A 14,913-nucleotide genomic window follows, 5' to 3' on the forward strand; every position below is an offset into this window, starting at 1 on the left:
TGAATCCTTATTTCCATTATATTTATAAAATTAAATTATTTAATTATATTTCTTCTTCTCATGCAATCGACAAAAATATCACACAAAACTATATTACTGAAAATATCACAAGATTTATCATTGAACACATGTTAACTTTAACTCACTTGAATTTCCCATCAACAACGTCGACAACACAAGGAAAAACAAAATTAACTATTTGACTTTGGTAAGTATAAAAGTCCTATAACTTTTAAAAAATATAAGAATCTAAATACTAAAAATAATTAATTACAAAAAATAATTTACAATTAACCCTGAATTTGAACTAAATTTGATAAGTGTCTATATCATGTAGATACATTACAAATTTGGTGGAGAAATTTTGATCACATAAATCACACAGGAACTTTACCATGAACCCAAGTTGCATCTTCTATTTTCCATTTGCTATAGGAACTGTTGGGGAGGAGGAAAGATGTTGATCCTGCAAGCACCAAACTATAACAAGAAAATGAGCCCAACAAAAATGAAGCTTCGATAATCCACACATTCATTGGACTCCTTTTTAAGCTAAAAGAGGTTCAAGCACATTTTTATATGAATCTGCAAAGATTCAACTACCCACAAGCCACATTGGTAAAATTAACAGAAGTCAATAGCACAATCAGGAACGAATAACCCAGATTAATAACCTAGATCTGAAGAAAAGATAGAAATAAAAAAAATCACGTTTGCACTGGTATGAAAAAAGCTAATAGAACAGCCAAGACAACTGTGTTCAGGTCTTGCATGCTTCATCCACAAAACACTGTTCCCTCAAAATAAAAGTTATATAAAGGTTAGATCCAAAAATTGTCTATTTTTAATGAGCTATGGACTTCATAACCTCTGACCAAAAAAAGAAAAGAAAAAGACAAAAGAAAGTACCAAAGAAGAAGGAAATGAAGTTTTTTTCCTGACTGAATTTCCAGTCAAAAATGTCAACCTAATCTGCCACATGTCCAAATTCCTCATACAGGGAGACTAGAAATCCACCTAAGTTGTGTGTCATCATTTCTTAATAAACTTAAATCACCAAAGAGCAACGGATTTGCTTGTTCTTGCCAAAGAGCCAGATAATGCACATCAAACCTGTTTGTCAACGGAAAAGCTGATGAGTATATGATGGAGAACAATACAACTCACACCTACGTATGCTTACCACACTCAAAACAAGTCAAATACAAAGTCCTCATGACTGAACAGCCAGCCTCTGAAGATGCTCACAGAATATTTGAAGGCTAACATCATTAGTGAAGATGACATCAGACCCTGGTACAACCTCATGGGCGGAGTTATATGTAGCTGATGGATTCAACTTCGCTAACAGAAATCTTGCCTACAAATTAAACAAACCACCAGATTGTCAGCAGCCAGGCTGTGGTAATACTTTTGAGCACAGTGAACGAACAATATGAACTTCATATGTTACTTGATCTACCATATCCAGGGTGTTCCAACATTTTGCCAACAATATCAGTATATTTAACATGTAGAAGAGTTGTACGCATTTGCTATTAAAGAAATGCTTATCAAATTGTTTATGTTGTGGTCAGAGACTGACATCAACATAATTAGTAACCAAGTCGCAAGCAATAATAATGTCCTGGAATAGCATTCGTCAAGAACAAAAGAAAATGGCATATCAGATAAATAATTATGATAGCACAATATAAAGCAAACTGAAAATATACCTGTGAGCCATGGTGATCACAAATAACTAATCTGGGGACAGGGAAACGATTTTTGATGATAATCTGGGCATCATCTTGGGGAGCTTGTAACAGCTGAGCAAAGACCTGTTGATGACAAGAAAAAGAAGAAATTCATTGGTGTGTTATTCATGGCAAAAAAGGTTCACCAACATTTAAATATCTTTCTTAAGCCTAACAAACCTATATGAGGTAAATAAATAAATTCATACACATGTTCTATTTGCCTTTTTCTTGACATTAATGGCTCTTTTATATTATACCTGTCCACTACATGCTATATTTATGCCTTTACTAAACATGCAGTAATCCACGATTTGTCTAAATGGCATGAGGCAATTGCAGAAGAACCGACTTGAGTTGGTGGAAATGCCATCCTAAGCCAAAGTTGTGTTAGGCCAAGATTTCAAAAAAACACCACAACCGGTACGAACCAGGCACTAAATACCAGTACAACAGATGACCGGATCACAGACTCCCCATTTCTGCCAGATCGGGTCCAGTTCAGGGTAATTATATAATAACCGCTAACAACCCCCCCACCTTGCTCTTCTTCCTCCTCTTCTTCTCCATATACTACTCCCCCTTCTCGGCACCACCACCACATTTACCACCATATAGTATGAACCACACCTGTACTGGTCTTTCCAGGGACCAGTACAGGGCTAGTGCCCAGGACCTCGAACCATGTTCACAACCCTGATGTAACCACCACTCGGCCAAAAAAATAACACAGAGATGAGATACAGTACACAGAATTATTAAATTATGATGACTATCAAATTGATTATCACCTACTAAAAACCCTTTGCAATGTGGTCAACAACGCTTGTGATCTTAAATATGTTGTAGTACATTTCCATCCTCTCTAAATATAAGCCTGCATACATTGATCCTCTCCAACCCCATGTTGGCAGGAGACAGCCTCTACCCTGAGCACGCCTATTTTTACATTTCTAACATAACAAAGAACCATATGTAGAGCAGAACAATAGGGCAATTTTAAATCATAGAATAAGTTACAGCTTTATATCCCATAAAATTGACCCTTCAAGCATATTGAATCATTATAAGTTAGATTTAGATTATTAAATAATGAAAAATAATAAAGTGGTCCCTGATATTTTAAAGTGGAAATAAAAATATAATTTGGGTAGGCAATAGGGTCATAAGTAGTTTAATATATTAGGAACATAACTAAGAAGCCTAGTAAATTGTCAACAATAGCATTAAAAAATATATTCACCCGGACCTGTACATACCAGCCAGTATTTACTGGTCCAAGCATGAATCTACAGGGTAACCACCAAATTTTAGACAGTCCACATGTGGCACATCGCTTTCTTTATTTTTCTTTTTTTATTCTACATACAATATTTAGTTTAGGTTTCAGTTAGTTGATATAGAAGATCTTTTTCTCAATATTTCTTTATTTTCTTCAACTATCATTTTAAAGCCAATTTCCACTTCAAGCTACAGGTTGTAAATACATGAAGAAATATCAAATACAAGAATTTGTAATTAAACTGATTGCAATCATTACTGATTATATGACTGGACTAAAAAATACATCAAGTTACCTGATGCTCAGGCTGATTCTGGTAACCCATGTTGCGCCATTGAGCAATGGTCATCCCATGAAAGATAACAACACTGAAGTATGCATCTAGCAACAATATACGATCGGCAGATATAGAAGCGACATCCAATAATGCAGGAGAAGGAGGTGAATTAAAAGAATATGAAAGAAGTGAAGGCTGTATCATGACAACAGAATTGCTGATGCTTTCACGATTCAACAACATGCGGAAATAAGCAGTTTCATCAGGGCTATTGTTAATAACCTGAAGAAACAATGTTGAGAAGAAATTTAGAACTTGAATAAAATTTTGCAAAACTGAAAAGTGTCAATTTCAAAATTCACCAATTTTGAAATTCTTGGAAATAATCCTAAGAACGTGCCTGTACAAATTGTGAGCGCCTCAGATTGAACATGAACTGTGGGAGGATTGAGAAATTTGGATTCAGCGTAAACGAAGCAGGGTCATCTTTTCGATAATCACCAAATCTTGAACAAAAGCGGATAAGGGATCTATCCAACCATCGTGTTGCATCAAATTCTTGCTAAAAAGCAAAGATATATCATATTCGTGCTATGATAACCAAGAAATCGTACATAGCAACTAATACTATACCAAGCAATAAAAATCAGGGTTCTTGTCACAAAAATAAAACATCCAGTTGCAAATATGCAAGCCTGTAGCTTACCTCCATCTCCATTTTCAAGGACACATATCTTGCAAAAACAACAGCTGCAGTTTCCTGATCAAAACCTTCAACCAATTCCTATAATTGTACAATGTCCAAAAATCAATCAAGTGGCCATTATTGTTCTAATAATATGCAATAGTCATTATTGTTCTAGTAATATTCAATCAAAAACTGGAGATCCAATAAACTATCTTATGACAGTAGCATGTTAAAGGAACATAACAACAATTGGATTATAAACTAACATTAACCAAGAGCAACATGTTTTATGTTCTCTCATGGGGTTTTAGAAAACTTGCAACCATGCACATTTACATCGAAGTAATTGGCAAGTGCCAAATAGTTGGGACTAAAGGCTTGCTTCCATTTCTCCTGTTATAGAATCCTGATCAAAATTTGACCAACTCACCAACACTTGATGATTAAGGACAGGTGAAGAAACCAAATAAAATTGATTTTAGAAAAAAGCATATGAACTAAATCCTCATAGCCAAAACAGCCAAAAAGATCAGATTTGCAAAAAAAAAAATATTTGTTCAAAAAATGGTAAAGAAAACTGAATAAGAAGTTCAAGAGACAAACCATGATGTCTTGTCCTACAAGGCAGTATGTATTTACCTTGTCTATCTGATCTTATATTATGCCATGTAAGAGAAGGTTTCCACAACTAGCCGGGATTCACTGGGCTCAGCCCAGCATCATTAGATATATCAAGTTTTAGTCAAATCAAACACCTATGTGCTAGTGACCACATATGGTGTGCTAGTGGGCGCCTGCATTCCCAGTGCTCCTCTTGTATACCATATTGGCAACATGGCCAATATAAGTGGCGTTTGATACACCAAGTTTTGACAAATTTCATTAAACAGGAGTCGCCTCCACATTTGAACCACAAGGCTTTATTTATCTACATCACCTACATATTTATTTACATCACCTACATATTAAACAGAAACCAAATCAAACAGATCATGGTGATAAGTAAAGCAGAAGGAAATACTTAAGTCAAACATCAATTGCTCGCTAACCAGGTATGATATGCATGCACAAGTCAAAAACTTCGATTACTCACAAATTAAGTCCTCGCATGACTTTTGAACACAACTCTCAACAATAAGGATTTTCTTATGTGTATTTAAGTAAAACATGGAACAAAATTGTTTCTAACCAACCTCTGTGCAAGAACCATCCACCCATCTTCTAGTGACAGTCGTAACCCGTAACCTCATTTGACCTTCAGGGCCCTGATAACTACATGCCAATGACATTATCTGATTAAAAAGTTTTACTTTCAAGTTACAAACAAAACAAAATGGACGAGGGGTTATACTTGGTCAAAAATTGTATATATAATTGTGGATTTGGAATTCCAGATTGGTTTGGCCGTTCACTTGGTGAAATTTCAAAGAATACCGTCAAACAAGTAGTCCTATCAAGACCACACATTTTCCATGAAGTTGTATTTCCTTGGCCTACAATAGTATCGGCACAAAGAGCCCCCTTCTGCAAATGTTACTGAATTAGCAATATGCTTTAGAGATATCAAAGTTCCAAAATTTTCAAAATAAAAAACCATATAAGTATGCATCTTATGTCCTCATTAACACCAAGATCCAAGATAACCTTCTCTAAAGATGTACATGGTCCAATAACTCCCTGAATCTTGATGTCCTTTGAACAGTTGATCTCAAGTGTGCCACTGGACAAATTAAGTAACTATAAGAACTAATGTCTTCAGAAGATACGGCACTAACAAAATATAAAAATAATTAAAACAGGCGATAGAGGCAAAGTTATAAATAATACTGAGAATCAACTGCAATTTTCAAATCCAGTTTTGGTGGATACCTAAAGTTACAAAAATAAAAGTGGAAAAAAATTGCTTTTCACTTAAGCAGTCCAATGGTCCATCGATTTAAGTGTCCATGTGGTCTTAGGTTCCATTGATCTTAGAAATACTGGAGTAAGATTTGAACTGGATGAAGAAGCTTGTGAAGGTTAAAAACCAAACTAATTACCTACTACTGGTGTTGATCCTCATTCATAAATATTAGACATAAGGTCATTTACAAATTTAATGAAGAATGAATCATGTTGCAATTTTCACTTACTTCAACAGCTATCAACAAGTATGCAAGTCCATTCCTGTTGATAGAAACATTGCCAAAGTTTCCAAGTTGAGTCAAAACCAGAACAAAGTCAATTATGATACCTGACTGATTTTTTTTGTTTAGTTTTGGTTAAAGCTGATAGACATACGATACTTCAAAACTGCCAAATCAGAACTACTTTAGATTCTCAAAAACAATTTGTAATTTGAGCTTGTTGTAGCTTCCACAACGTTCTGGCCTTGATTTAGATGTCAACTGGTTCATACTGGAGACAATTGAGATCACTTCCTGTATATAGCTATTTCAAATTTTCGTTTTTAATGTAATATCACTGTACATATAGGAGTGAAAAAGAATTACTTAAAAGAAAGACCAAGAGACTGCTCGCCATCTTCAAAAATTCGTTTGAAGGAGTCTTTGAAAACTGGGTGTCCAAAACTTTCAGCAAGAACTACAAGTCCGCCCGTTCTCTCCACTGCTACTTTCATCTCTGTAAGCCCAACCTGGATATATACACACAAAAAAGAAATTTTTATGAGTTAATAAAATTAGCACATAAGAAAATCTTTAACCGTAGGATTATGACAAAATCTCCTCAAATCAAAACACACGTATACACACAAGAGAAGAGAGTAACAAAAATGGCAGCATTTTGTTACTGACAAGTCAACTTTCTACAGGAAATTTTGCAAAATACATTTGTGGAATAACTTTCAGCCAAATGCTCACAGGCTATTTTATAGGAAAAAGAGGTCCTGTTGAAATTTATACTTACTAGTCTTACTAGACCAGCCTAGTTCCACATTAGTTATCAAAAATATTGGGAAACACTCAGGTAATTTTCAACACTTTCTTGTCACAAATTTGTTACTAAATAAATGTTTAATGGGATAATTTAAATAAGCTCATTATTGCATTCACTTATCATGCATCAGAGCAAGTGTGTCAAACTAATCAGTAGTCATCTTTAGATGATAAAGTCATTACCATGAAAGCCACATGTCTATAATCAGTCATGGAGGAAGATGACAGGACTTTAGAATGGATATCGCCAAGCTGAAGCGGGCAAAAAGCAGGTTTATCTCATTGTGTTTGCATGAATGGTACATAGTTAACGGTCTCCAGTGCCAAGAATTATGATCTTAACAATTCATTATCAAGCTTATATTATCGATGTCAATTAGACAAATTCCATGTACACATTACAATACAACTAACACAAAAATGTTACATCAGAAAAGTAATAGAATTATAATAAATGATGTCCAACATTCTTCGCATAAGGATCCCATATCCATTCATACTCATACCGGTCAACTGTTTAACAGACTTACACATGGCACTGCAATGACAGTAGTCTAGTTGTGCCATGTATCCATAATAATCTTTAAAGCATAATAAGGTCTCCTACATTATTACAAAACAAGTTGCTAATACAAAAATAATTGACTCAAACCTGATCAACTGCAGAAGCAAATAGGTCCAACACATGGCCCTGGTTAACTAGCTGCTTGGCCAAATTATCATAAAATTTAACAGCTTTGTGAAAATGCGGGCCTGCATCTTTATCAAGATCTTTATGAGAGCGCACTGACTCTGAGAAATCTTTTGAGACAATCTGCAAAACACAATTTGAGTGAATAAACAGAATGTTTGAAGGAAATTAGCTTGAGGATGTAAATGATGTAAGAATTCTGAAAATCCAGAAAACAATTAACATTAATATCTTTAAAACATATGAGAGACCTCAGAATACATTCTTTCAGAAAGTTATGCAAGGAAAAATTAGTGTAGTCCATTACATTCTTTCAGAAAAATAATTGTTATGCACAAAAAAGAAACTAGGATAAGGTAATCTAACACAAGGTACTAAAGAAACCAATCTCAATGACTCAATCTACAAGAAGCATGATGCTAAGTAAATTTACATTGAAAAGGCACACTAACCTTGAATAACACAGATGCATACAGAATAAAATGGGAAAAAATTAATTCGGCCAATACAAGAACCATAAATTAGTTGCCAGAAGTGAAAGCAGGGGTAGGTGCATGTACAAAGTCAAGTAAACAGCAAAATTCACTAGGAGAATCAACCTATTCCTTCTCAATCTCTCCCGTAGACCCTATCCCTCCCTCCTGACAGTAACAGCAACTCAACTACTGATGGCTGCCAGTGGCAGGTTCCTCTCCTCTTCCTCTTCTTCAGAAATCCCTTTTCTTTTCCAAATTGGGATACCAGGAATCCTGACAGTGGACATCAGGGGTTGCGATTCATAGACATGTATGCTTCTGAATTACAGGAATGCAATTTTGAAGCTTGTACTCAGCTGTAGAAAGGCGCTTCTGGCTGATGGTCCTGGAATGGATCATAATTTATACAAGGCTAAATGAGAGCACATAACAAGATAATTGGAATGTAGGCCAAAACTTTGTAGCACTCCTAAGCCTCATAAGGATGCTTTTCTGTGAAGATGAAGGCACTAATCTTGAATAGGAATTAGCTATAAACTAGTCTAAGCTTCAACGTAAACTTACCAACTAATGATAAACAAAGGCATGCTTAAAGAATTTTCGCTGAACAAACACAACTTATGCTTCTAACATAACAAACCGCAGAATTTACAGTAACCATCAAGTCTCAAGATATGGCAAGGTGATTATTTTAAACCGATGTAGAATTTACAAGAATAAGTGGATTATTCTGGAGAGAGTCATTCGGAATAATATCAATAAAATGAATTTCACATCTTACAACAAATTGCTTCAAGCTAATAATAGTAGCCAACATAGGCACTTCTCACTTTCAAAATGCTAAAAAGTTGCAGAGTTCTCTCACATGGCATCTAATTAATCATTGGAAAAGACGAGCCCCAGCTTGTACAACAAAAGTGGTATAGTTATGATATAACCCTTTTAATTATTATCATCTAAAACAACAAATATAAGGATCTTCAACTAATATGGATCACTTAATTTTAAAAGGTTTGAAGTCCAGCAACCCAATCAATAAATCCCAGAATAAAGTTCGAAGATTATGCGTGAAAAAAAGCAAGCATCTTTACCATGCCAGGGCCCTGAGTACATGGCCCACCAACCAAAGCTATGATGCGAGCCCCAGTACCAGGCATACAAGCTCCCAGCAAGCCAGAAGCAACATTTAGGGCAACCCCTGTGCAACGTAAAGCACGATTCCCTGCTTCAACTGGCCACTGATCTGTCTGCAGCTCATCCAACAACTGCGACAGAACACAACTCAAATGTTTACCTCTAAAACAAATAGAAAAAGACAAATCAATCAACCAATTTGGGAGCAAAGATTGAATCTCACCGAACTGAGAGCGTACTCACAATCTGCTGCCGGGAGCAGGAACCTATTGACCGATCCAGATGGATGAAACCCATTGGCTTGCGGCACCTTGGGATATCCCGGCGCTCCAACAGCGGCACCATGGCGGACGCTGGATGCAGAGAGCCTAAGATGATCCAATATCTGGTCTTTGGAGATTTCCTTGGTCCCTCTGAACACGTAGATCTTGGACACATCTGCGAACCCTAGTTCGTAGAGGTGGACCTGGGTACCGAAGGTGACAAGCCCAACGAGGGCGTGATCACGAAGCAGACCAATGGCCCGGCGCATGGCCGACTTCACGAATCCCAGCTCCTCCTCGATGAGGCAGGTGTCAATGACAAAGAGGAACACGGGGGGTGGTGGCTGGGGTGAGGACGGGGCGGAATAGTGGTTGAGGGGCGGTGGGGCGTACTCGACGGTGGTGCACTGGGGGTACAGCTCGCCGGGGACAACGGCCTCGCTGATGGCGGCGTAGTGAGGGGGGAATTGGTTGCGGGAGAAGCAGAAGGGGCAGATCCAAATCTTGGCGGCGAAGTCGACACGAGCGAAGGGGTTGAGAACCGCGGAACACGGCGGCTTGCAACGGAGGGGGTTGTAGGGGAGGACGAGGAGAGACGGGGAGGCGCGGATCGGGGCGATGGAAGCGGCTACAGGGACGACGCACTTGCTCGCCTCCAACTTGGAGCGGGGCCAATTGTTCCAGGTCATGCGGACGCCGTCGGGTCCGTCGGGGTCCGGGGCGGCCGCGGCTCCCGAGCCAGCGAGGTCCTCCGCCATGTAGATGTAGTGGCGGCAGCAGCGAGGCGGCGGCAGGCGGAGGTTTCTCGCCGGCGATCGGGAATTCGGATGGCTTGGAGATTTGGGGGATGGAGGGAGTATTTATTTATATTTTACGTTATTCATTTCCTCCATAATTAATTCCATAAACGGTTCGGGTTTCATCACCCGGATCCGAACTACATCTTGTGGCTAACGGACGTAACTTTACACAGATTTGGGCTTCAATTGGGTGGGCGGTTGCCCGAACCCGACTCCACCAATCCTATGAATGCACTGATTAGGTCATTAAGATATCTGACTAAATCTTCATTTAATGTTTATGAGAGATTTGAGTGAAATATGACGTTGTTGGGTTATTTTGAATGTGACCAAATGAATTTTCTTTTCCTTTTCTAAAAAAAATATATTAATTATTCATAGGGTAAGTCCCTCTTAAAAAAAATTGATTGACTTTAACAAAATTAGTCACAAAAGAAAGATTCCTAGGAATTGTTAAAAAGATCAAGTCATCAATCACAAAAATCTATGAATCAAGTCTGAAAAGAAAATTCTAAGTTACGAAGAATCGAGAAATCCGAAAAAGAAATTTATGTATTTGAAAGATTTAGCATGCTAAATTTTGTTCCTCATTCAATGGTTTTGGTAAAATATCTGCTAATTGATATTTTATATCAATAAATTCTAAAGATACGTCATGATTATTAATATGATCTCTAATAAAATGATGTGTAATATCAATATATTTAGTTCTAGAGTGTTGAATGAGATTTTATATTAAACATATTACACTAATGTTATCATATTTGTGAATTTCATAATCTTTTAAAGTGTTCTTCATCCAGATAACTTGTGCATGCACCTACTGCTCTATATTCTGCTTCAGTTATAGATAATGCAATCGAGTTTTGTTTTTTGGAGGACCAAGAGACAAGTGTGTGACCTAAGAATTGACATATTCTGGATATGTTTTTTTAATCTATTTGACAATTAACAAAATCAGCATCAAGTAACTCAAAGTTTTTAGAATTATGACACCATAGACTTATAGTTCCTTTTAGATATCTAAAAATTCTTTTAATAACTTTTAATTGAGATTGCTTAGGATTAGATTAAAATCTCTTCATCCGATGGCTAGTGGCAGTTGTGATCTTACTTCCACGTCTTCCCTTTATGATCATCTGCTTTACATTAATAAGAAACTTCATGATTAGTTTAAAAAAATTTCAAAAAACATTACCGTCATTCAATTCCAAGCATCACTTCGAAGTCTTGTAAGGGTAGCAAAAGAAAATCCATTAGCAACTCTTGACCATATATAATCAATTTGATCTTTAAACACTTGCTATCATAAGTTTACTTTGAATTTGTCATAGCATTCAATGTGGTAGGTCAATCGATCATCAATCTTATTATCCATAAAATTGTTAGTGCTACTAGTATCAATCAAAACTGTAACGGACTAATGTTCTAAAGTTCCTCCAACTTTCATAGTTTGATGAATTAGTCGATTCACCAAAATCAATGCTTTTATAATCGAAGTCCACATTGTTAGCTTTCGGTTCCTCCCTATTTGGTTCAATTATTAGAAGTTGTCATTGTTTACATCGATGCTCCTTACTCCACTTTTCATCACAATACCAACACAAACCCTTCATTGATCTTTTATTGAGTTATTCTCGGATTTATAGGGAAATCTAGGAGCGAAAGAATAAAAACAAAAACCTTAAATTTTCCAAAAAGGTGTTTATCATCGTACGAATATTAGTGCGTAAAAATCTATGAAACTAAAAACCAATAGTGTTTTAGTCATGGAGATCGTATATCTCTAAAATCCTATAGATATGTGGGAGAGGATGAAGGAGGTCAAGCATCATCCTCTCTAGCAGTGATCCACACAGTAGGATTGCAATGACGCCCCTCAAATCTCCATGCCTGCTATTTGAGGAGGAGAATGTGAGAGGAGAATAGAAGGTGACAATCAGGAAGTCCCAACTATGGATCTTTAATTCCCTCCTATTTATAGAGGCTCCGAGTTAACTTAATCCTAATGGATCCTGTCCCATTGGGAACTGGATCTCCATCCAATTACCCAAGCCTCTTAGACTAGTGGGTCTCTACCCAATAATCTCTTATTAGCTCTTATTGGATATTGGGTCTCTACAAGCCACGAGATCCAATAATTCATGAGCTTATTGGATATCTAACAATATAGGGGCTTCGACGGATATCTTATAACCGAATATATACTCGTCACAATGCGTACTATATGTGTGTGACTCTCTAGGCCCAATATCGAGCTAGTTGTGAGTCATACCTGTCAAAACTCTTTCTGGTTCTATGAATTATTATCTTTGTAATAATTCACTTGACTCATCGACTACGGACGTACTATCAGATCCATACGATTTTCTCCTCGAGTCTCGCTCTAATCATATTATCCCGGAGTCTCTCATAATCTGAACAACCTTAGCCAAGAATTTGTTTGAGTCAGAACACACGAGATATTCCTCTCTTGATACTGAGAGCGGATGGTCCTCTATTGACACTCAATAACAGTCGTAAGGTTAACAGTCACTCCTAATGATTGATTATACTAGATCTGAAACTTTCAAATCTATAAGTTCGATATCAAAGAGTTGAGTACTCATATAGGACATCGTTGGTGTCTCAAGTCTAAGGACTAGATACACTATTGAGACTACGAAATCATTGTCTAACAGTAAGGTATCATCAACTATCTAGCAATCCGTAAGCGGATCAATCAGTGAACTCATTCTCCAATGAGCACGTGCACTATATCCTTAGCGTCCCCATATAAGCAGCTATGAGACCAGCTGCCTCCATCATATGGACGAGTATATAGTATACAAGTCTATTCGGTTATCTCGATGTCTCTCTCGAGTAACCTATGATCAAGATTATTTATGATCTGTGTTTAAAGGTGAATCGGTTTCATTGTCGTGATCTCATCATGATCCGATTCTCATTTCACAAATCTATGAACATCACAATATATTTATACAACAAGCAATATAAAGTAAAAAATTATCATAATAATAATAAAAAAAATTATGTGTTATATCAATCACTCACGTAATTGACTTGCAGGGCACCCATTACTAGTAAGGTTAGTCTTTGGGTGTTAGAGTTTTGGCTAGGAATAGATGAGGCTAGTGGTTTGCTGATCATTTGTTTATTAACACTTCTAATTTGACGATTCTCCCTGCTAATTTTTTCCTTATGCAAATATGTAACTGAGATTACAGCTATCATAGTGCGGGGTTAGCGAGCTTTGACTTCACACCAGATATCTAGATTAAGTCGCTCGATAAATGTTCCCACTAGTTATCGTTTAGATCAATTTCTAACTTGATTTGACAATTGTTCAAACATGCTATGATATTCTAGCATTATAGATGTCTAACTAATTTTAATGAGTTGCCCATCAACATTCTCGTATTCAGATGATTCAAAGCGAATGAGAAGCCCTATCTTGAATTATTCATACGAGAAGACCCTATGGTAAGTTTCGTACTAATCATACTATTGTATTGTATCTCTATCTAATTGGATTGAAGCTATTTCCACCTTAGATTCTTTTAGAGTTCTGTAAAAACAGAAAAAATTTTCTGCCATAGAGATCCAACTAGTCGGATCTCCATCTTCCCATCTTGGGAATTCCACCTTTATGCATTGGTAGCTTGTATCTTACTCTTGGTTCCTTTTTCTTGTGTCTTCCAATCGATTTAATGTAAGACTTGAACTTTCATCTTGTTGAAACATGCTAAAGCTCTACAATAGACTCTTTTTAAAATCATTAAGGATTTCTTGCAATCAGTTCTCAATTCTGGTTTCCAATGGTAGCCATTACATATGACTTTCACTGAGTTATTGGTAGCCATTACATATGACTGCAGATTTGTAATCCCCAACTCCTATTTTTGGTGTTGGGTCAAGGGCAATAGCACTGCCCTATTCGGTGCGACTGTTGTGACGTCGATTAATGGTAGCACTCTTAGAATGAAGGATTGCTACGAGGATGCCGATGAGGAAGCGGATGTCGAGAGCAGTGTGAGGGTTTGTTGTGATCACTGCGAGGAGGATATGAGGGATCACTGCAATGGTGTCAAGGATGCTACTAGACACTGAGAGCAGCATGAGGGCTCACTGCTATCACATTAAAGGTGCTTAGCTATAGGCAATGATGGTGGCATGGGTAGTTTCTGCGGAAACACCAAGGATCGCGGTTGGAAATTAGCGACGATAGCATGGCTGGAAGGCGACGGTGTCGGTGTGGGGAGTTACCCTATTTCTATCGTTGCGAGGAGGTAATGATGCTGCCAAGGCTGGGAGGTAGCAATGGTGCCGCGGTTGGGAGTAGCGTCACCGAGGGTTGTGAGGCAGAAACGATTACTTGGTCGAAGGGAAAGAAATGATCGCTCGGCTGGGAGGGAATGTTGGCGATGATCTCTTAATTGGAGGGATGAGGACTAGTGAGGGGTCGCCAAGGTTAGGAAAGAGACGATTGCTTGGCTGGAAAGGAACGTTGAGGGTCGTAACTAAATATGGGATGAGGCACGATTGAGGGCGACTGCGACGGAAGGTGGGATGAGGCGCGATTGAGGGTGACTGCAACGGAAGGTAGGATGAGGCACGACAAAGGGTGAGG

At 37.5% G+C, this 14,913-nt stretch overlaps 1 protein-coding gene across 1 annotated transcript; it reads right to left on the bottom strand.

The window, feature by feature from the left end:
* Positions 1–694: 694 nt before the first annotated feature.
* LOC103998245 (protein transport protein SEC23 E) lies at positions 695–10,330 on the bottom strand. Its single transcript, XM_009419671.3, has 13 exons — positions 9,444–10,330; positions 9,178–9,351; positions 7,572–7,733; positions 6,476–6,618; positions 5,628–5,703; positions 5,335–5,507; positions 5,177–5,255; positions 4,002–4,079; positions 3,696–3,857; positions 3,314–3,577; positions 1,716–1,820; positions 1,184–1,360; positions 695–1,113 (listed from the first exon to the last, which is right to left on the bottom strand). Exons 1-12 carry the CDS (start codon positions 10,239–10,241, stop codon positions 1,214–1,216), a joined length of 2,361 nt encoding a protein of 786 aa, XP_009417946.2. The 5' UTR covers positions 10,242–10,330; the 3' UTR covers positions 695–1,113; positions 1,184–1,213.
* Between the last annotated feature and the right edge of the window lie 4,583 nt (positions 10,331–14,913).

The sequence above is a fragment of the Musa acuminata genome, chromosome BXJ3-1 (assembly GCF_036884655.1).
Source record: "Musa acuminata AAA Group cultivar baxijiao chromosome BXJ3-1, Cavendish_Baxijiao_AAA, whole genome shotgun sequence".
Lineage (NCBI taxonomy): Eukaryota > Viridiplantae > Streptophyta > Magnoliopsida > Zingiberales > Musaceae > Musa > Musa acuminata.

Coding starts and splice junctions, on each gene's coding strand:
- LOC103998245 (XM_009419671.3), bottom strand. CDS start 10,241: ATGGCGGAGGACCTCGCTGGCTCGGGAGCCGCGGCCGCCCCGGACCCC. Junction 9,352..9,443: donor GTGAGTACGCTCTCAGTTCG/GTGAGATTCAAT, acceptor GTTCTGTCGCAG/TTGTTGGATGAGCTGCAGAC. Junction 3,858..4,001: donor CCTTGAAAATGGAGATGGAG/GTAAGCTACAGG, acceptor TTTGCTTTTTAG/CAAGAATTTGATGCAACACG.